This window comes from Carassius carassius, chromosome 17 (genome assembly GCF_963082965.1).
Source record: "Carassius carassius chromosome 17, fCarCar2.1, whole genome shotgun sequence".
NCBI lineage: Eukaryota > Metazoa > Chordata > Actinopteri > Cypriniformes > Cyprinidae > Carassius > Carassius carassius.
The window spans coordinates 23,965,451-23,989,023 of NC_081771.1; the positions used below are offsets into that span (position 1 = coordinate 23,965,451).

A 23,573-nucleotide genomic window follows, 5' to 3' on the forward strand; every position below is an offset into this window, starting at 1 on the left:
GTGCGTGTGCGTGTGCGTGTGCGTTGCGTGTGCGTGTGTGTTTGTGTTTGTGTGTGTGTGATGATAGGATGTTATGCTGAATATAAATGAGCTGTGCAGTCTTACTGAGCAGCAGCTAGATCGCTATGTGACTTCATGTTGAATATAAACAGTCCATCCCCACCTCAACTGTTTTAACTCTTACAGTTACTTGTCTTTTGGGCTTTCTGATGTACAGTAGTTGCCATTTCTTTCAGCTTACCATTGGCCTATTTCATTTCTGTAAATTGTCATAATATACTCACCCCCCATGTCTGTCTGTCTGTCTGTCTGTCAGTTAGCCATTCTATATTTCTGCCTAGCTGTCTACATGTCTGCTTCCCACCTCGTAATCTTTTTTCAACCTCTCCCTGCTGCCATAATGTCTGTCTCCTCTCATTCCATTATATATTTTTTTTTACTCTTTGTCCTTCGGTTATTTATTAGTATGTCCTTATCTTTCACTCTCTATTTATAAAGTTGACAAGCACAACATGATTATGGTATGTTCAACTGCAATGGCCCTCTGCCTCTTCTCTCTTGACCAACACTTTGGCATTATTTACCCATGATATCATTCTCTTGGTCCTAACCTTATGCCATGGTTGTTGCTAGACAGACATAGTAGAACTTGGCAATCATCATGGCAGGTAGGTTTGTGCATATTTTCTGAACCCCAACCAACAATCATTCATTAGTTACACAATACTACTTAGGTTTAAGTTACATATTTCAACTTGTGTATTTCCAGTTTATAGCACACGCTTCTTTACCAAGGCAATGTGCCAATTACCAGGGATGGGAGATGAGAATACACAACACATTAATGTTTGGGAAATTGTGGAATCTTATAAATGTTATAGTTGCTGGCTCATTTGCCTTGGCTCAAAACTGCAATCTTGGCTCAAGTCTATTAGCTCATTAGACCTTCACAATCAATGATTTCTAATTAATATAAGCAAATTATTAAAGAAAAATAATAAATACATTACATTTGAATTAAATATACAATTAATTATTGTAATATGTAGTTGAAGAAAGAAGTAGTTGGTCCAATTGCAGCCAGTTTTATTAAAGAAAAACTCAGGAGCATACTAAAACAGACTCTAGGAGAAAAAGAAAGAATTCATTAGCAGAAATATTGACTACAGCATCACAGTATATAGTATTTCACAGGAAAACATGGGAATGGTTTAAAAATGAAAGTGACGTGACATTCAGCCAAGTATGGTGACCCATACACACAGAGCAGTGAACACACACACACACTGTGAGCACACACCCGGAGCAGTGGGCAGCCATTTATGCTGCAGCGCCCGGGGAGCAGTTGGGGGTTCGATGCCTTGCTCAAGGGCACCTAAGTCGTGGTATTGAAGGTGGAGAGAGAACTGTACATGCACTCCCCCCACCCACAATTCCTGCCGGCCCGGGACTCGAACTCACAACCTTTCGATTGGGAGTCCGACTCTCTAACCATTAGGCCACGACTTCCCACATAAACTGACAAATGTCAACTGAAACAGAGTGTAGAATAAAATTATTAACCAATGGAAATAATAAATAACAGGAAGAGTGAAAAGAGATACAAAGGACAATAACACGAATCAAGAAGGCTTAAAAATGTCAACATAAGAATCTCTTCAACACAAAAGAACAAAAGACATATGACACTTACTACAGCTGCTACTGCTGCTATTACTACTTATAATAAAAAATGAAAAAGAAGGAAAAACCGGAAAAACAGTGATAATTATATTACATGATCTGACGGACCTGTGTTTACTGTGCAGGTAGTTGAAGGTGTATAGTAGTGAAAGTTTTCATTTATAAGTTGGACCTACATATGAGCAGTGTTGGGGAGTAACTAGTTACATGTAACGGCGTTACGTAATTTAATTACAAAATTAATGTAACTGTAATTAGTTACAGTTACTAAGAAAAAATGAGTAATTAAATTACAGTTACTTATGAAATTTTTAACGATTACAAAGGGGATTACATTTGAATATTTACACACATCCACATACAGATTTAACTGATTTCTTTCCCAAATTTCACTGACTATTTTGAGACATACCGCCCTAATAATTTCCGGGATGCGGAAATACAGTCTGGTTCGTAGAATCCAGTCATAAAAATGCGGACGGAATATGCCACATTTTGGATGACTAAATCAAAAGTAGGTCAGTACACTTGAATCAAAACATGACATGGACTAGTGTCTGTGAATATTAAGCCCCAAAAATGCAATATATGACTCCTGGCAGCCGATTTTGCCAGCTATTTTAATATCATTATTGTATAATTGCCTGCCGAATGTACTAAAGCGATCATTTGCGAATCCGCCGTTTGATAATTAAATCTCTAATAAATCAGGAAGTGTTAGTCATGACTCGCGCGCTCTCCGCACCTCCGCCAAACGGTTTGGATCAGACTCAGAGTAATCAATGCGAGAGAGAGAGAGAGAGAGAGAGAGAGAGAGAGAGAGAGAGAGAGAGAGAGAGAGAGAGAGAGAGAGAGAGAGAGAGAGAGAGAGAGAGAGAGAGAGAGTGGACTTTGGAAGCGCACAGCTGGAGCAGAGAAGCAGAACTATACTGTTCAGGGTTTCAGGCAGGGGCGTAGCCAGAATTTTATTTTTGGGGGGTCCCATCTTAAAATGAGGGGGCAACTCATTATACACACACACACGTTATATATATATATATATATATATATATATATATATATATTCGATATAAACATACATATATATACACTATATCTCTTAACACCTATAAATAAAAACAGCTTAACACCTGTTCACATTTAAATCAGCATATTTACTTCACCATTTCAGCAGAACAGTCATAACAGCCCACAACATAGCTCTGTGATTATTACCTTTTACATGAGTCTAACCTTACGTCGTAGAATCTACGAGGGCTATTATTAAATGATGTCATCATACTCAGTCCAGAAAATCCACCAATTTACATTTGAAAAACAGAAGAATATATACAGCATAAGCAAATATATATACCGCATAAAATCACAGCATTTTTACTTCCCTGTTTCAGCAGCATAAACTTTAGCTAAACGGCTATAAACCATGGGATTAAGTTACCTTTTACATGACAAGGCGGATCTACGGGGGCGATTATTATTGAACTATAATCAAGCCATGTGAACTCATGTACCATTTTGGGGAAAAGCAACGATTCTTTCCGGCAAACTCAATGTAAGTAAATGCGGTCATCACTGGCTGTGAATGCGGTTCATCAATTGCAAATCATTGGGAATTATGCTGATCTGTGTCGTGGAAGTCTCACCGCTACACTCCTGTGATGAAATAGGCGTTTCTGTGTCCTGAGAAGACTCAGGTGCCACTTCCCTCGCTGTCGCAGAACTTTTTTGAAAAAGCGTAATATATTTTGCGTGACAGCTGCCATTGTCGCCGAATATTAATGAACTCTAATGAATTAATTAACGAATATTAATGAAGCGAAGATGACGGCGTCAGTTACGCACAACACGTGACATAGGCTAATCAAATCAAGTTTGAAAACAGCCGCATTTTACCGTGCAGCATTTTGATTGGTCAATCTATCAATCAGACTGACAAATCAACATTTTCTTATTTTACTTATTTTATTTTAAGCAATCGGAAATCTGAGGGGGCCGGACATGTAAATGAGGGGGCCAAGGCCCACCCAGGCCCCCTCGTGGCTACGCCACTGGTTTCAGGTCAGTTTCATCTGTAAAGATGCTTTTTTTTCTTTGTTTTTTTATTTAATTAATAAAGCAGCAGCACGTTGCTCATCAGTCATCACTCAAAATACTATATAAAGGACATCATTATTATCAGTTGTAATGTTACAGTAGTAATTTAGCTGAAAAACAATCAGATTTTTTTTATAGGTTTAGGGGGAGCTACGGACAGACAACAACACAACCCTTACGAAAATTAACGTTTTAATATATTAATATAAATCCAGAGAAAATAGTTACTATTGTTTAACTGTGGTAACCAAAAATTTAAAATGATTTTACAAATTGAGTTATTTAAAAATAAATACAAATCCATTTGCAAAAAACAAAACAAAAAAAAAGGTTATTGTATATAGGCTAAAAAAAGCATGGTCAATTTTTGTAAGGAAAACATGACTCGTGTACAGTATTAGGATTTTTCTATAAAGATATTGTAGTATTGTAGAGTATTGTATTGTAAAGTATAGTTTTGTTCAATCTTGAGTATTAAAGTCATGAGAGAGATGGATAACAGGGCAAAATAAAGAGACTGAAGAGAAAAATGGAAGTGAAGGTGCAGTTCAGGAGAGAACTTTTAATTATTTAGCATGTCCCCAAATTAAAGATTTAAACCTTTTTTATGTCAGGTCCATACAAAAAATAGTTTTGTCCGTGAATTTGTTTGTATGAGTTTGAATTTTCCAGTCTGAATTTTTTTCCCAGTCCGCCCCTCCTGTAAATTAATGGCAAAGACATGGCTTCATTTACTACACATAGGCCTACTGAAGCTCGCAGCGTTTTCAACCTCTGCTGCCTCAATATAGGAGTACACGAGCACATAAACATAATTTCTAGAACTGCTCTGTGTCACTTCATGTGCATTTTACTTATTTTGAGAAAACTATCATCATATCATATACAAAGAGACAGCAGTTTAAAAAAAACACCAATGTTTCAGGAGTTCAGTACACAGAATACGTCACATGCTTATTAGATAACTGTATTTGTGTTGATGTATATGCTTTTATTCATTATTCTTTAATTTTCACAAATTTAGAAAAGTAATCAAAAAGTACTCAAAAGTAATTAGTTACATTACTTTAATAAAGTAATTGAAAAAGTTACACTACTATTACATTTTAAACAGGGTAACTTGTAATCTGTAACCTATTACATTTCCAAAGTAACCTTCCCAACACTGCATATGAGGTTTAATAGATTACCTAGAAAACAGCTGTGACTGCAACATGTTCTTACTCCCAACTTGTCACATATTGGTGCTTGGTCAGGACCTCTTTGGTGTCACTTGGTTCTCCTTTAGCATCACTTTTTGACATGCAAGGTCCTCTGTTGTGTTGTGTTGTGTTGGTGCACTGGGTGTGTGAGATAAAGATAAAGCTGAGTATCATCAGCATAATTCATGAGATTTTGAATTTGTGGAAGATAGAAGCCAGAGGGAAAAAAGCATGTAAAGAGAGAGCAACAGAGGCCCTAAAATGGATCCCTAGGGAGCACCACATGTGTTGGTCACATATGATGAGAATCTATACTAGCCAGAGAGTGAGAGACATGAAACTAAATCATTCCAGTTGTTAGGATGGATTTAAAAGACTATAAATCAACATAGAACTGCCAGCTATACAGCATACTTTATTAGTTAGACAGCAAAGGACATCAATGATAACTGCCTGCATGACACTACACTGTTAAAAATGTATTGTATTTTTATAGGAAACTCCTGGCAACTAATTGCCGTGAATTTACACCAAGTAATATTCAAGAAATATACTGTTGATTTAATACAATAAAATTCTGTGTTTATACAGCAGTGTTGTAACGTATGACAGACACAGGATGTAAACGCAAGGCGTATTTATTGACAAACAGCAAAAAGGTCAGGTAATGAGCAAGATCACAGGAGACACAGGCGGGCGGACACAAGGCTGATGGACAGATGACACAGGGACTTTGGTGGACAACAGGTGGTGGTGCTCGGTCCAGTGATGATCCCTTGAATCCCGGTGAGTGAGTAATCCTCGTGAAGAAGCTGTAATCCAATGTTGAGTGACGATCCAGGAACGAACGATGAAGACAGGAAGACTAGGCAGGAACAAAGGACACAGGAACAGCACGGGAGCACACCGGGGAGAAACAACGATCTGACAACATGAAACACCAGTTACTGAACTTATATAGGAACAAACAATTGAAACCAGCTGGCGCTGCTGATCATCGCTGATCAGTGACCACGCCCACACACACACATACACACAACAGCACGCTAGACGAAAGAGAGAGAGTGAATTCATGAACCGTGACAGTACCCCCTCCCCAAAGAACGCCTCCTGGCGTTCCCTGGCGGACTTACCTGATGATTGTAATCATCGATCAGAGAGTGATCCAGAATGTCTCTAGCGGGAACCCAACTTCTCTCCTCCGGACCGTAACCCTCCCAGTCCACCAGTTACTGAAATCCGCATCCCCTCCTTCTCGAGTCCAAAATACGACTAACCAAATAAGTAGGTTCCCCATCTACGAGACGCGGCGGGGGAGGAACCGGGACAGGCGGATTAATAGGTGCCCAAAACACGGGTTTGATTTTGGATACATGGAAGGCGGGGTGAATTCTCCTGTACGTAGGAGGAAGTTTGAGGCGGACTGTCACCGGACTAATGATCTTGGTGACAGGAAACGGGCCAATAAATTTTGGGGCAAGCTTATTAGAGACGGAGCGGAAAGGAATATTCTTAGTAGATGAGAATACACGGGTTTGATTTTGGATACATGGAAGGCGGGGTGAATTCTCCTGTACGTAGGAGGAAGTTTGAGGCGGACTGTCACCGGACTAATGATCTTGGTGACAGGAAACGGGCCAATAAATTTTGGGGCAAGCTTATTAGAGACGGAGCGGAGAGGAATATTCTTAGTAGAAAGCCACACTTTTTGACCGACGACGTATACGGGAGGCTTTGACCGGTGGCAGTCGGCCTTGGCCTTGGTGCGTGCCCCCACTTGGAGGAGAGTCTCACGGGCTCTAGTCCAAGTGTGGTGACACCTCTGGACGAAGGCGTGAGCGGAGGGGACAGCGACTTCGGATTCCGTACTGGCAAAAACTGGTGGCTGGTAACCTAAACTACACTCAAACGGAGTAAGGCCCGTAGCTGACACTGGTAACGCGTTATGGGCGTACTCCACCATAGAAAGTTGTTGGCTCCAAGAGGAAGGATTCTTGGAAACCAAACATCGCAACACTATCTCCAGATCTTGGTTGGCTCTCTCTGATTGACCATTGCTTTGGGGATGAAACCCCGAAGAGAGACTAACCGTTGCCCCCAATAATCTACAAAACCCTTGCCAAAATTTGGACACAAATTGGGGACCCCTGTCGGAGACCACGTCCATCGGGAGGCCATGTAAACGAAAGACGTGATCTATGACAGCAACCGCTGTCTCCTTGGCTGAAGGTAATTTGGGCAAGGCGATAAAATGAACCGCCTTCGAGAACCGGTCCACGACCATCAAAACGACAGTCTTCGTGGACAGTCAAATAACCGGTTCGGTGGGCAATCGGGCGGAGGCGTTACCCCTTCTAAGGCCTTCATGACCCTCGATTCGACCTCCCATCTGAGAGTGGAGACCACTAATGTCTCGGGTAAAATACACTCGGGAGTAGACGGGCGTTCGGAATGGTCAAAAATACGAGATAAAGAATCGGGTTTGATGTTTTTGGAACCCGGGCAGTACGAAAGAGAAAAATCAAAACGACCGAAAAAAAGTGCCCACCGAGCCTGCCTAGAGTTGAGTCTTTTAGCAGTTCTAATGTATTCTAGGTTCTTGTGATCGGTCCAAACGATAAAAGGTACCCCAGAACCTTCTAACCAGTGCCGCCATTCCTCCAGTGCTAACTTGACTGCCAACAACTCCCGGTTACCAATGTCATAATTACGTTCGGCAGGTGATAAACGATGAGAAAAAAACACGCAAGGGTGAACCTTATCGTCTGTGGCAGAACGTTGAGAAAGAACTGCTCCTACCACCACCTCTGACGCGTCGACCTCCACCACGAACTGCCGTGATGGATCAGGGGCAACGAGGATGGGAGCCGAAACGAAGCGGCTCTTGAGTTTGGCAAATACAGCTTCCGCTGTATCGGACCACCTGAACGTCATTCTGGGGGAGGTCAAGGCGGTCAGAGGAGCGACTAGTTGGCTGAAGTTACGAATAAAACATCGATAAAAATTGGTGAATCCCAGAAACCTCTGTAGGGCCTTACGGGAATCTGGACTTGGCCAATCTATCACAGCCTTAATCTTGTCAGGATCCATACGCACTCCCTCAGACGAGATGATGTACCCTAAAAAGGGGACAGACTGTCCATGAAATACGCATTTCTCCGCCTTGACAAAAAGCCCATTTTCTAGCAACCTCTGAAGCACTCGTCTGACGTGCTGAACGTGTTCCTGGAGAGAAGAGGAAAAGATCAATATGTCATCCAGGGAAACATATATGAATTGATCAACCATATCTCTCAACACGTCATTGACGAGTGCTTGGAAGACCGCGGGCGAGTTGGAGAGCCCGAAGGGCATAACCAAGTATTCAAAGTGCCCTCTGGGGGTATTAAATGCGGTCTTCCATTCATCTCCCTTCCTTATGCGAACCAAATGATAAGCGTTACGTAAATCCAGTTTTGTAAAGATAGATGCTCCCTGCAATCGTTCGAAAGCTGAAGACATCAATGGCAAAGGATAAGTATTCTTTACCGTGATGTTGTTCAACCCTCGATAATCAATGCACGGTCGCAGAGACCCATCCTTCTTCCCCACAAAAAAAAAACCCACCCCCGCTGGAGATGAGGAAGGTCTAATGAATTTGGATGCTAGAGAATCAGAAATATATTTCTCCATAGCCTCCCTCTCTGGAACAGAAAGTGAATATAACTTGCCCTTGGGCGGAGACCCGCCTGGTACTAAGTCTATAGCACAGTCATAGGGATGATGTGGAGGAAGAGAAGCAGCACGAGACTTACTGAACACTTCTCTCAGGTCCTGGTACTCTTCGGGCATGTTAGACAAATTCACCACCTCCTCCTGGAAAACAGACACAGGTACAGACGAACACGCAGACACCAGACATGACTCATGACACTTATTACTCCACATAGAAATGGTATTGTGCCCCCAATCGACTCTGGGATTGTGTTGTGTGAACCAAGGATGACCAAGTACGATGGGTACCAGAGGTGAGTTTATGAGGAGGAATGTTATTGTCTCAGTGTGGTTGCCAGACGTGATGAGAGTGATGGGTTCAGAGGCATGTGTAATGTTGGAGAGCTGTTGTCCATTGAGAGCATTGACAGCGATTTTGTATGTGAGAGGGGTGGTAGAAATGTGGAGATGGTGAGCCAGTTCAATATCCATAAAATTACCTTCTGCCCCTAAATCCAATAAAGCATGGGTGTCGTGAGTGTTGGTTGCCCACCTTAGTCTTACCGGAAAGAGAGTAGATGATGATGGTGAGGATGAGGTCTTCCCGGTGGAGATCCCGCCCAATAGTAGCCTCATAGTCACTACCGGGCTTGGTCTTTTAACGGGCATGAGTGGATGAAGTGGCCTGGCCTTCCGCAGTAAAGGCACAGTCCGTGGGATCTCCGCCGTTCCTTCTCCTCCCGGGAAAGCCGAGCTCTACCCACCTGCATGGGTTCCGGATCGTAAGAGGGGCTGATCATATCCAGGAATTCAGAGCGTCGGGTCTCCATGCCGCGAACTGGATGATCTTGTTGGAAACGGCCCATTCTGTTCAGCCGAGCATCTACTCGAAGTGCTAATTCGATAAGTCCATTGAGACTAGTAGGAAGGTCCAGCATGTAAATCTCCCTCTGAATACGGTCAGCCAACCCATGCAGGAATCTGTCCCACTGCGCCTCCTCGTTCCATCAGCACTCTGCAGCCAGGGTGCGGAACTGGATGGAATATTCCGACACCGAACCGTGACCTTCCGACACCGAACCACGAAGATCGGCGAGTAGTCTGGCCGCCTCCCTACCGGCCACCGCCCGATCGAAAACCCTCCTCATCTCCTCGGAGAGTGCCTGGAACAAGGCGCAGCATGTGTCTTGATTCTCCCACACCGCCGTTCCCCAGAGAGCCGCCCGGCCGGAGAGTAGCGTCAGCACAAACGCCACCTTGGATCGCTCTTGGTTGAACGTCTGAGGCTGTAATGCAAAGTGCATAGAACATCGGGTCAGAAAAGCTCTGCAAAACTCTGGTTCACCTGAATATCCTTCGGGTGTCGGTAGTCTCGGTTCGCGCCGCGGCTGCGGCTCTGGAAGAGAGGGTGGAGTCGGCGGTGTGGGTGGCGCAGTGGAGACTCGTAGCTGTTGTATCTGCTGGGTGAGCTCGGACACCTGCGTCACAAGCACTTTGACCGCCCTCCCTGTGAGGGAGATGTTCTCCTCCTGGGTGTCCATTCTAGCGATACTTCGAGCCGCAAACTCATCCCACGTGGAAGCGCCTGCTACATCCATAACGGTCAGATCGTTCTGTAACGTATGACAGACACAGGATGTAAACGCAAGGTGTATTTATTGACAAACAGCACAAAGGTCAGGTGATGAGCAAGATCACAGGAGACACAGGCGGGCGGACACAAGGCTGTCCAGTGACGATCCCTTGAATCCCAGTGAGTGAGTAATCCTCGTGAAGAAGCTGTAATCCAGTGTTGAGTGATGATCCAGGAACGAACAACGAAGACAGGAAAACTAGGCAGGAACAAAGGACACAGGAACAGCACGGGAGCACACCGGGGAGAAACAACGATCTGACAACATGAAACACCAGTTACTGAACTTATATAGGAACAAACAATTGAAACCAGCTGGCGCTGCTGATCATCGCTGATCAGTGACCACGCCCATACACACAACAGCACGCTAAACGAAAGAGAGAGAGTGAATTCATGAACCGTGACAAGTGTTGCTGTGATTACAGTAATAATATGATAATATAGTAATAATAAAATGTTGTATTTTGTATTGTTGTCATACAATCCTCAACAGAGGTGACAATCCCGAAAAACAAAATTGCAGCAACGCATGCTGGGAGCCATGAACATGTTTTGTATGCTGGCATGAAACATGTCACCATTGTTGTGTTTCATATGCCAAATGTTGATGTCTGTGAGTGTATAAATAACCTAAAACATGTTTTAAACAAAAAGTTAGCAAAGACAATATTTATACACTGTTTAACATCAGTGTACGAACCACAACAGTGTTTCAAATTATTTATTTTTATATCAGTTGGGTCACTTAAACCATTTTAGTGCAGTCAGTAGGTTGCTATTAAAACAGACTTGTTGATCTGCTTTATATATGTAGAAATGTTTTCTGAAAACAACTGCAACTGCTGCAGAAAAAAGAATTGCAGCAAAAGTTGAGCGTCAAGAGCACAACTGAAGCAAACCCTGATCTCTATGATGGTGATCTCAAAAAAACATTTTCAAGAAGACATCAACATCTTAACCTCTGTGAATTCTCAATAAGAACTTCTGTAGATGCATGACAGAAATAAAATCATTCTGGTTAGTATTACTATAAGTGAAGCTGGTAATGCTGTTTGTGGAGTTGTGGCTGAAGAAAGTTGTAGTTTCTGTTCTTATTTCTTTCTTTCTTGCTTGTTCAAAGCAGGTGTTTGAATGACTGAGAGAATGTTGCAGGAACATTTTAATAACCTTAAAATAACATTTTACTAATATGGAAACTGGACTTGTTTGAAAGAATATGTAAGTACCAGTTTTAATGCTATCCCACAATGCTTTGTGGTGTCTGTAAAACAATGCTTCTACAGTGTAGTTACAATAATATTACAGGACTGTCCATCAATTTCCCATCATGCATTTGCATTTACAATAAAAACCATAAATACAGTGTATTGTTGTAAAATGTACTGTAAAATTACATCAATTGCTAACAGTGTAGTCAATTTAAGACAGACTTTAAATATATTCAAATCTATATAATTTAATCATTATCCTAACAGATTTAACATTTGCTTGAACACTGGAAAATGTATTGAATCCATTTATTCAATAAACACATAATGGTTACACTTTATTTTACAATACATGTACTTACATTCTACTTACAGTGTACTTTCCTAAGTACTGGTAGTATAAATCCCCTTAACTGTCACCCCGTCCCGAATACGGGACACCTAGGTTTACCTTACTATATTACAATCAAATCTAATCTAATCTTGACAAACTATATATCATTGGAAAGGTATATCACAAAAAAGGTACCAATGTTTTTTGATAAACATTATGTAGGAAAAGATTTCCTCGTTGCCTTTTTCTCTATCACATTTTAGAAATCATCAGAAATGATATATTGACTGAAAACTTAAAATCTCAAAATTCATCCTTTGAAACCCATTTTAAAATCAGACATTGCATTACCATGTAAATGGTACATCAATATCATGTTACAAAATGTTTTCAGTCATGAATTATACAAATTTAGGTTTGTATCATGCACATTCAAGTCTATCTTCAAAAACGTTAGTGACAGTTAAGGGGATTTATATAAGGTAACTACATGGGTTAAGGTTAGGTTTAGGGTTGGTACCTAGTTAAGTGCTAAGTTTAAGTTTACTGCAGTTTCAGCAAAGTATGCAATCTTGCTACTGCCAGTACTGTACATACACAGACACACCACTGGGTGCATGTAAGACATTCTGCTGCTGCACAAATAGCGTACATGAAATTATCCATAACAGATCTATAGTGGTGGAGCTGCGGGAGGTTGAGGATTTTGTGCTGCAAGACTTAGTTAAACTATTAAAATGTTGAGCTGCATTGCTGCAGACTGAACAGAGATCAATCTGCTTTTGAATAATGCAGTGAATAATGTGATAGCAGCAGATTGTGTAGAGTGCTTATTAGCCTGCACAATCTAGAGTTTCATGACAGAAATACACATTCATTGTAATGCCATGAGTATAAGCTCCACATGACTCTTGTCTCTCTCAAAGATTTTTCTCTCAAAATAAACATCTTTTGAAGATATTTCGTAAGAAACACATTTCTGTTGCATTTAAACACTATGGTTTGTGAAAAGTTCTATACAAATTAAAATGGCTCAAAGAAAGAAATGTAACATGGCTATAATAGAATATGACCCACCCACAAGAAAAAGGGGAGCAAAATGTTATTTGTGGTTTTCAGCAGAACAGAGTTTTAAGTTCAGTTGGTGGTTTCAGTCAATGGAAAATTGAATATATATTATGCATTTAGCAGACTTTTATCCAAATCGACTTACAGTACATTCAGGCTAACAGTTTTTACACACATATATATATATATATAAGCTATGGTACAACTTCAGATAAGGTACTGAACAGAGGATGTTTTGTATGTACCATTTTAAGAATACTGCAGAAAAAAGAATGTATTGGTTCAATGACATTTCATAAGGGTGAGCAAATGATAGAATACATTTAATTTTTTGAGTTTCTAATGAAGAAATCTGACAAAGGGATTCTATAATGTTAATGAGACCATTTTTATAACCTCTTTTTCAGATATTGTTCATTCTCAAGGTCCAGTGGACGGCAGCCTTTACATACGGGTTCAGAAGAAAGAATCTCTTGAGGGAATTGTGTCAGCCAATGGTGCTTATTCATCTGACCGTGCTCCTCCTGTAGTTGAACACGCACTTCCTCTTCCAGTAGCCAATCATCCTCTACCAGCTGCAGACCATGCTCTTTCTGTCAGCAGTGACTCAGGAAACTCTACTGCTTCTGTTAAGACAGAACGCACAGATGATGCTCAACAGTCTTTGTCGTCCTCAGGGCCTGTGAGCCAAGCTCCCCCTGAGACTGCAGTTAGCCCTTGTGAGAATCGAGAGTTGGAACAGCTTCTGAGTGGGTCAGAGGGACCACCACTTCTCCCTCATCAGAATTTCCTCTCTTTTGCCAACACAAGCACAGGGGTTGGTGTACGGCACCTTGTGCCTGCCCAGGTCCACGTTAACGGACAAGCTGGTGCTGAGCGTGAAAGTGACATCATTGACGACGAGCTCCCAGAAAGTCAGATAGGAGATAACAGTGCAGGCAGTCTTGGCACACTCTCCTCCTTTGAGGGTCAAGATACACCAGCTGACAGCAAACCAGTCACTGAGTCCACTGTAGTTGAAATAGTTGAGAGACAGCGAGGGAATTTCCTTAAAAAGGATATGCCTGTTCACCAACTTCGAGGGTCATCATCAGCACATGGACTGATAGAGTACAGTGGGCAGAATGAAGGAATATATCGCTCACAGTCATATGGTGGTCTAATGCTGGATGGAGGACCTCAGTACTTGCCACAAGCTCCTGAACGTAACATCAGCAGCCGAGAGGCAGTGCAGCGAGGGCTCAGTGCTTGGCATCAATATGGCCTTGTTGATGATCCCTTCTTTGGCTCGAATGGTGCCCTGCCACGCTTCCCAACTCATGTAGGTGGTCCGCAGCAAGATGTAGAACAGTCTATAGATGCCCTAAACATGCTCATGCTTGACTTGGAGCCTTCACATACACCATTTCCCAAATCTCAGAGTGCTCCCCCAGGAGAGAACATCTCAGCTTTCCATCCACCATTTGCTCAGACACTAGCTAGACCGTCTTACCAGGCTGACCAGGCCATCTATAGTGTCACTGGTGGGCCACCTCTCTCATCCTCTGCCAGTTTTGGCCAGTCCTCACAAAGATCATCACCTGCTTACCCCATGACTCCACTTTCTGAGCACCATCAGAGGGGTTATCAGTCCCCTCAGGCCCTTTCACCTATGTATCAGCAAGATCCCTATAGTATCCGTGGAGGTTCAGTTACAACACCATCACCAACTTTACCCCTCCCATCACCAATCAAGCCCCAGTATGTCTACCCAGGAAGCAACGAGGTGTCTTACTCTCCAGACCTTCAGGGCGCTTTCGTAGGGCCTCAGAAAAGCTACAGCACATCATCATCCCCACTGCCCCCTGTTACCATTGCAAAAGAACCTGAGCCAAAGTCTGAGGATGAGATGCTGAACCTTGAGGGACTTGTGGCCCACCGTGTGGCAGGTGAGAAAGAAGGAACAAGTACATGGTTTTTGCTGCTTGCGTAAGATGACTGAAACTTGAAAAAAGTGTCCACTAAAGTCTATAAATAATCTATAGTTTATGTGTTGCTTTTTGGTTTTTGCTTCTGTATTTTATAGTAAACTATAAAAATTAACAAAGTTTGCAGAAGCTGGCATCCATTTATTATGGTTTATTATTAAAGTATGAAGTGACAACTTGATGGATAATCAGGATATGACTCTACCCAGCCTCATTTTGACATCATTAGAGCATGCAGTTTACTTTAGCCTGCTCCTGGCTTAATTTAACAGTCTCATACAGAGTGTGGTGGCATCTAATATTAAGCCATATTTGACAAAGAAAGACAATACACCCAGCCCTGGTAAGTAAATGGAGCCATAGTAATGTCAACAAGTTCGGTCATCTCTTGATTTAGTCCTGTAGGAGATAGACCAAACATAAACATTGGAAAAAATTCCCTGCAAGTATGTCCCACTGCATGGATAAACAATGAAGGCATGTTCTAATAATGAACTATTAAGTTGACCTACACACTAAAGACTGATGAAAGAAGATTATAGATGTATCCTAATTTCTCATGTAGACATAGAGTATTCTTGGCAGATACTCAAAATTTTTATGTCAACACTGTCCTCTGTGTAGGAGTGAATAGCTGCATAGATGAAAATTATCCAGTGGCCAGAATAGACCTTACAACTCTGTGCTTCAGCTACCATGCATTTATCTGGCTTTAACAGCAGACTATTGCTATTACAGGAAAATACATAGGAGCACCACCCTATGGCAGTGAATGGAATTGCTTTAACAGGATTTCTGTTAAACATATTCTACTGAAAATGTTGTGTCTCTAGTGCTTCTTAGTACCCCAAGTAGACAACTGTATAATTATTGTTACTTGATTTTTTTACTCAGATACCGTATATAAGTCACATGCAATTACCCAAAAATATTCTAGAAAACAGTACAGTTTGTAATGTAGCACTGTATTTTAAAGAATTACATTGAAACCCAGAAATTAAGATTCAGGTTAATCCTTTCTTCATTCTTCTTGTTTTTCCCCCTTCTGTCTTTCTCTGCTGTGGTATATGGATCATCCCTCACACCACTGATTTCCAACATGCACCTTCATACTCCTCCTCTTCTTCTGCTTCAACCCACTCCATTATTCCTCCACCCAGAGTACAACGCCCGCATCCGGGGCATCTCCAATAGCATGCCCTTCCGGTCTGAACATCATCGTTCCTATTCCTTCTCTGGTTTGTCCCCTCTCATGATCCTCCATTTCTCCCTCTGTCCTCCACTCCCTTCTGTTCTCTTTCTACATCTGTCGTCTTACTTACATTCTGCCTGGTTCTATTTTTGTTTGTGTGTTTGTTTTCTAGAATTATTAAAAGGTCAATAGCTGAATGTATGCAGGAAAATATAATAAAGCTTTAAAACATTTTGTCATAATTACTATTAGGAGTCAGAGTCATTATTATTGGGATCCCAGCACAAGATTATCACATTTTGGGGTATAACTTCTAACCATCACAGATTATAACTTCTAACCATGTCACAAATTATTTCTGTTTTATGTTTTATAGCTCTGTAATCTTTAGGTCAAACTGAACACAAATGTTATATAATTTCATGACCGTCTAGAAGTCTTCCACCATATTGTATTTTGGCAAAACTTTTGATACTTATTTTTCTGGGCCTTTTGCACTGAACTGAATTAAAATGGTCAATATCAATAATAATCAAATATATATTGCTTTTAATTACATGACTATAACTTTTAAATGCAACCAGCTATTATCATAAATGTACACATACTCTATGTAAGGACTGAATCTGGGGAGGTTTCAGTCAAAAAAAATAGCCACTAGAGGCCAATGAATGATGAAGGGCATGATCTATTTTAATAAAACCGCTATAATTCTTGGAATAATCCTTAATCTAATGACGCTAATGCCACTGATATTTGAAGAGTTAAAATTGCCGAAAAGTTAAAGTTGTACCCTTCTGACACATGATGATCTGCATTTGCTTGAAGAACACTTTTCCATGTTCTTTAGGATCACATTCACGTACAGTAACCCCAGATGAAGCCATGCCAACTATGCGCCGACGAACCACAAGTGAAAGCCAGTACCTCAGCAGCCAAAATGACAGTGCAGCCCACAGAGTGTGCTCTCCATTGAAACCTGTATCTCCAGACTTTGCCAACACAATTGCAATGAACCAAGGTGGACAACCTAAAGAGGTATAAAATAATGGATGAATTCTGGAGATATACTGTATGCTTCACTTTATCATTTCATTTGACATTGTAATGTTTAAAAAAAGGTTATTGTATATTGTTATTAAGTGTTTTTACTTCTCTTAGTTGTACATTATACTTTAATATTTTGACATCCTGTATGTTTCCCTTACAGAAAACAGTGCATAGCTACAGAGAGGCCTTTGAGGAGATGGAATCAGCTCCTTTTAGTCCTACCCACAGTAGTGGTGGTGAAACACATTTCCTGACCTCTACCTTTCCTATATTGTCCACAACCTTAGTACAGACAAAGCTAGTGATTCAAGATAAATCTCCAAAAAGACATATACTGTATCCCTTATGACTTATATTGACTTATAATTTCCATTTTTAGCACTTTTGTAGTTCACTTCTATGCATAACTGGTGTTTTTCTTTTGGCTTCTGAGCACATAAAACTAACAATGAAAGTATTTTTGTTTAATTAGGCCGGTCTGGTCAGTTCGCTCTTCCAGCCACGGGAAGGAAGGCACAGAATCCTACAGAAGCTCTAGTACAACAAAGCAGTTCAGGTGAGTACTTGTAAAACCAGTGTGGTGCACTGTCCACTTGTGTATATTTTCCAGTTTTGTCATCATTTAATAAATAGACTGCATGGTTTTTTACATGGCCAATAGTGTTCAGAAATTCCCCCCGCCCCACCCCTTTCATCCATCTACAGTGCTAATTTCTGTCACTGTACTCCTGCTGTGCATTCCCAACACATTCACACTGTTATTATCCTCTTCCCGATTTTAAAAAACTGTCATTGCTCCTCTTTCTCTTTTTATGCCTGCTGCTGTCAGATTCTGATTCTTGTGATGATATGGAAGGTAAGAGTATTTTTCAAATGACAGTGGAAACCCTTACACTGACATGCTTATTATCTCGAAGAATGCTACACTTTCCTTCCTTCACTCCTGTTAACTCCTGCAAACCCTCTTGTTTATGTGGGTTTTATTGAATTTGAATTTAAGTATTATAGTGTCAACAATATTTTGCCAAAAGTCTCTGCTCTATGACCCTAGAAGTTTTCATATTTTAAATTCAATTATAAATCATGGTGGCTAAACCTGCTTTTGAAGATCTACGTTACTGCAGAGCTTATGGTGCATTAAAGTCATGTCGGATAGATCGTATTTACAACTTGAACATACATGAATGCCACCAAAAAGTGGAAAACTCAGAAGTTTATTTAAGCCCAGAGTTTCTGAGTTGGGGGGTTGTCATGAGCATCTGTACTGACAGTAAATTTGTTGAAATTAATGAAAAATTGGGGTAAAACTCTGCAGGACGTTAGTTCTCCAGGACCGGGGTTAGATAGCCCTTATGTAGACCAGTTTCAGGACAGCACTAGCAAGTGTTGAAAAAAAAAACCTTAATCATAATAATCAGCTCCTTCTGACACTGGTGTTCTTGGCCTTAAGTCATGACCCTGCTGATTTATATATTTAGTTCATCACGTGGAATAAAATACCCATCTTTCTGAGGTTAACCATATTGCCTGACCTCAGTTTTAGATTTTGTTGAAAACATACAGTTTTGAACTCATCCTAGATCTTTCATCACATCATCCCCAAATTTGTATCATATCATGAAATAGCAGTGGTGGTCAAAAGGCTTTCACAGGGTTTTTGTTTGTTTGTGTGTGTGTGTGTGTGTGTGTGTGTGTGTGTGTGTGTGTGTGTGTGTGTGTGTGTGTGTGTGTGTGTGTGTGTGTGTGTGTGTGTGTGTGAGTGTGTGTGTGTGTGTGTGTGTGTGTTTTCCTTTATTTATTTATTTATTATTTATTGTAGAGCAACATGGTTTTGTGGCAACAGGAGTCAGAGGAGGGGGATTGATTTCTCCTTTGCAACATCAATCTTCTCCTGCTTTTGAAAGACCAGTTCCTCCTGCCCACTCTTTCAACCCACCTCAACCTGTCAACAATGCTATTTCTGATAGGTAACAGTTGTCTGACCACTGGCCCTCTTTTTCAAATTCAAAATATATGTATGTGTCCTCATCTGTTTGGGTGAAATGTATCTGGTTACTTTAATATACTCATGCTTTCTCCATTTTATGTTGCTCTTTCTAACAGTTTTGGAAGGCAGCCTGCCCTTGCATCATTTCCATTTGAGCCCGTCCGGGCTCCTCTTTTCCAAGACACCTTTACTTACCTTAACCCAGATGAAGCTACTGTTCACATCGTGGGTGTTCATCATGTTCCAGGAAGCCCCAACACACTCCACCGTACAGTAGCCACCAATACACCTCCAAGCCCTGCCCTTCAACGTAGGCTAGGTGGTCCAAGTAGCCCTGCTTTGGGACGACGTCTACCAACAGCCAATGTCGGCAGTGAACCAACCACTCCCAACAGCCCTCTTTTGGGTCGCAGCGGCAAATTCATCCCGCCAAGCCCTGTACTAGACCGCCATTACTCACCTGCTCCAGTTGCCTCTAGCCCAGATCACAAAGCCCCACCTAGGGTTCAGGCCACCCCAGATGAGAGACATGGAGCAGAGTCCAGGCAAAGCACCACTTCTTTGGTTCAGCCTGGACCTGCTACCCATTCATTTCCCCTAGAGCAATCCTGTAGCCTCTCATTGTTCCTGCCCCTGGATGTAACAGCAGGATCCATTGCAGAGAATTCTAAAAGTGTTCCAACAGACAGCATAGAAAGTAGGAAAACGTCCACTCCTACACAAGGACCTGCAATTGCCTCAATATATGGTAACATAAGAACTGCAGATAGAAATCTTGAAAAAAAAGACTAAATGAAAAGATGTGTGTACTCATTTGATCAACAACTTCAGCAAACCATTTGTTCTTTTTCAGCAGATGGACCTCCAGATATAAGAATCAATATCAAATTTGTTCAAGATACATCCAAATTTTGGTACAAACCAGAAATCTCCAGGGAACAAGGTAAGATATTTGATGCAAGTTTTCTCTGAATCTGTGTAAAGTGGAGCCAAACCCGTCTATCATAGGGCAGGCAAAACACTATTTTGAACATTAATGTAGTTGCAGTGTTTTGCCTTTGTAGGGATGTATCGATGACTAGTAATTAATTTACTCTTTTATATGTTTCAGCCATTTGTATTCTTAAAGATCGTGAACCAGGAGCATTTGTCATTCGAGACAGTAACTCTTTCAGAGGAGCATATGGCTTGGCCATGAAAGTAGCCTCTCCCCCTCCTACAATGCAGCAGAACAAGAAAGGTAATTTAACTACATGCATTGTGGTAATCATCACTGAACAGAACTTCATCCTCATTTATCTTTTATTTATCTTTGAAGTTGGTGACATCACAAATGAGTTGGTACGACACTTCTTGATTGAAACCAGTGCCAAGGGCGTGAGACTTAAGGGTTGCCCAAACGAGCCCTACTTTGGTAAAAAAAAATTTTAATGATCATAATTTCCAGTGGTGATGCTTTTATGATTTTCTGTCTACTGTTGTATTGTAATAACTTAAATTGGTACCCTTTGAATAGTAGTCTGCAGTCTTCCATATATTAGCTTGTGTGTTTGTGTGTGTGTGTGCTATAATTTGACCTTTGTGCATGTATGTGTTTAAGGGTGTCTGTCGGCTCTCGTATATCAACACGCAATCACACCTCTGGCTCTTCCATGCAAGCTTATGATCCCTACAAGAGGTGAGAATGCTATTATCACCCAATCCCTGTAGCCCATGTAAATGACCTCTTCTCAATAGGTGCCATTTTTGTTTGTATTCCCCTAATCACTGACTGACCTGTACTAGTCTTAATGTGTGACCTTTTTGTGAACAGATCCAAATGAAGAGGCCTTGGAGCTAGCCACACCAACAAGTTCAACCATGGATTTATTAAAACAGGGAGCAGGTGAGTGCTTCTTTCACTTCCCCTCATTGCTCTTTGTAAATCTCATTTGTCTCATAATTTCTTGTTAATTTTCTTCTACTTTAGGACCTCCTAAACCTACTGAAGATTTTTATGGTAAATATGGCACATTATTCTGTAATATCTCCAGCATTTGTGTCACTATTTGCATGCTAATTTAATAGTAATTACTGGCTATGAAAATCAACTACTCACCATGTGCATCTGAAACCAGTCCTTAAAATAAGGTGATGGCAGCTGACTTGACTCAAATAATAGCTATGACATCCTTTTTTCATGTCATTCTTTGTATGTGGGACTGTTTTGGTGTTGTTTGTGATGCAAACTCTATTTCACACTTATTTTATCTCTTTCTCCCAGCATGTAATGTTTTGTACATAAACTCTGTGGAAATGGAATCACTGACTGGTCCTCAGGCTGTGGCCAAAGCCATTACTGAAACACTTGCTGCCAGATCTCCTCCTACAGCAACCAGTGTCCACTTCAAAGTGTCCACACAGGGCATCACACTCACTGACAATCAGAGGAAGTGAGTGGATTTAATATGATTCTTTTTTAAATATTACATAGACAACTGTTAAAGGGACAATTCACTAAAAATGTTAAATTACCCAATGATTTACTCATCCTCAAACCGACCAACCGGGTTATATTAAAAAATGTCCTGGCTCTTCCAACCTTTATAATGGCAGTGAACTGGCTTTAAGATTTTGAAGCCCGAAAAACATAAATAAATATATAAAAAGTGCTATACATGGCTCCGGGAGGTTAATAAAGGTCATCTGAAGTGAATCAATGCATTTGTGTAAGAAAAATATCCTTATTTAAAACTGTAATCTCTAGCTTCCTTTAACTGTCCTATACACGTTCACGATGAGAGTGGCATTCTGGCAAAAGAGGAAGAACCAGGACATCTCCAATTGTATTCGTCTAAAAGAAGGAAGTCATATTCACCTTTGGCTTTAGGGTGTGTAAATCATGGATTGGGTGAAAAAAAAAATAATCATTTTTGGGTGAACTACCCCTGTCTTGAATCAAGCTTGTGTGATCTTGGAATAACCTAACTTAATTTCCCTTGTAGGATTTTTTTCCGTCGTCATTACCCGATCAACATGATCACTTACTGCAATTTGGACCCACAAGACAGAAAGTAAGTATTTTGTTTAGGTATTTTAGTTTGCTCATCTGCGTGGTCCATGTACTACATTTCATCTTTTCAGAAATATAGTTTTACATTAAAGTGCCCCTATTATGGGTATTAATTAAGTGTTCATATTTTGGTTTTACAGACTGACATGCATGCAAGAGAGTCAAATAATACTTTCATTGTCTTATAATATGCAATTATTTTTACCTTATTTGATCAACGACTCCCAAACGATTAGCTCAAAGATCACTTTTTTCAAGTAAAAGGCTAATCTGCTGTGATTGGTCCAGTTGGTCTCATGTCCATTTCATCTTGCCTGTAATACCTGATAAAACAACAGCGTTACCAGGGAAACCGCTATTTTACCGCTCCAAAAGCGCCACCTAGTGGCAAAGAATGAATTCGCATTTTCATTCAGACAACTGCGAAAAGACCAAGAAGTGGGTGGGCAATATGATGACGTTTTAAGTTGATATCTACATGAAACAGCTTGGGTTTCAATGATTCAGAGTTGACTTTTTCTTTTGAGAGACAGTAACTTACTATACACCGTGCACTTTAAGATTTAAAACTTTGCAGGATTTCTTCATTCACTTAGAGCTGTTACACACTGCATGAAAGGTAATTTCCCAAAAATCCATAATAGGGGCACTGTAAATTCAGTAAGAGTTTGTATCCCATTGTTTTCACAGGTGGAATAAAGCAGAGGGTAGTGTAGCAATGTGAGTATACCACATTAAATCAATGTGAATAATTTTGTTAAATACTCAACAAAAAATGACTAATAAGACTTTACTCTGGTTTATAATACAGACTATTTGGGTTTGTGGCTCGAAAACAAGGAAGCACGACTGACAATGTGACTCATCTGTTTGCTGAGCTGGAACCAGATCAGCCTGCTTCAACCATTGTCCATTTTGTCTCCAAAGTCATGCTGAACACCCAGAAACATTGAGTGATCATCTAGCAACCATCTTGGTTTCTCCATGAATCTGATTTTTTTTCACCAAAGAGGATTTGGTTATACTTAACTCATTTTCCCAGAGTGGATTATTCTTTTTACATACATTATTACTTTATTTTTGTTGAATAACTCTGGTGGTTGGGTTTTTACTCTTTCTTCTTTGTGAAGATTTGAAAATAATGTGTTTTTTTGTTTTTTTTTTGAGTGAAGATCGTGCTGTAAAAAAACGCAGATTAAGAATATGTCAGGGTTAAAGTACTGTAGTAAGTGTAAATGACAGGGATAAAGTTTGTCTCTTTGGCCTTCTTTATCAGGAGGCTGGACTTTACAAAAAAAGAAAATACAAATAAAAAATTGAAATAATATTTAGAGAACATGCCAGTATTGTGATTGAACAACCAAAGGTAGAGTTCAGAAAAAAATAAGGTCTGACGATTATTTTATT

General features: G+C 40.6%; 1 protein-coding gene across 8 annotated transcripts in view; it reads left to right on the top strand.

The window, feature by feature from the left end:
• Nucleotides 1–23,292, top strand: part of tns1a (tensin 1a) — a 136,333-nt gene extending 113,041 nt beyond the window's left edge. For 6 of the 8 annotated variants that reach the window (XM_059571321.1, XM_059571323.1, XM_059571327.1 and 3 more), the window contains 18 exons: nucleotides 13,326–14,846; nucleotides 16,046–16,123; nucleotides 16,928–17,115; nucleotides 17,288–17,363; nucleotides 17,600–17,683; nucleotides 17,957–17,983; nucleotides 18,947–19,094; nucleotides 19,231–19,862; nucleotides 19,968–20,057; nucleotides 20,226–20,354; nucleotides 20,433–20,528; nucleotides 20,715–20,792; nucleotides 20,928–20,999; nucleotides 21,084–21,113; nucleotides 21,378–21,546; nucleotides 22,099–22,167; nucleotides 22,857–22,886; nucleotides 22,978–23,292. In XM_059571321.1, the coding sequence (XP_059427304.1) occupies nucleotides 13,326–14,846; nucleotides 16,046–16,123; nucleotides 16,928–17,115; nucleotides 17,288–17,363; nucleotides 17,600–17,683; nucleotides 17,957–17,983; nucleotides 18,947–19,094; nucleotides 19,231–19,862; nucleotides 19,968–20,057; nucleotides 20,226–20,354; nucleotides 20,433–20,528; nucleotides 20,715–20,792; nucleotides 20,928–20,999; nucleotides 21,084–21,113; nucleotides 21,378–21,546; nucleotides 22,099–22,167; nucleotides 22,857–22,886; nucleotides 22,978–23,119 (3,659 nt within the window). In that variant the 3' untranslated portion in view covers nucleotides 23,120–23,292. The remainder of the gene's footprint in view (nucleotides 1–13,325; nucleotides 14,847–16,045; nucleotides 16,124–16,927; nucleotides 17,116–17,287; nucleotides 17,364–17,599; nucleotides 17,684–17,956; nucleotides 17,984–18,946; nucleotides 19,095–19,230; nucleotides 19,863–19,967; nucleotides 20,058–20,225; nucleotides 20,355–20,432; nucleotides 20,529–20,714; nucleotides 20,793–20,927; nucleotides 21,000–21,083; nucleotides 21,114–21,377; nucleotides 21,547–22,098; nucleotides 22,168–22,856; nucleotides 22,887–22,977) is intronic. The other 2 variants (XM_059571322.1, XM_059571325.1) reach the window with 2 other exon arrangements.
• Nucleotides 23,293–23,573: the final 281 nt, after the last annotated feature.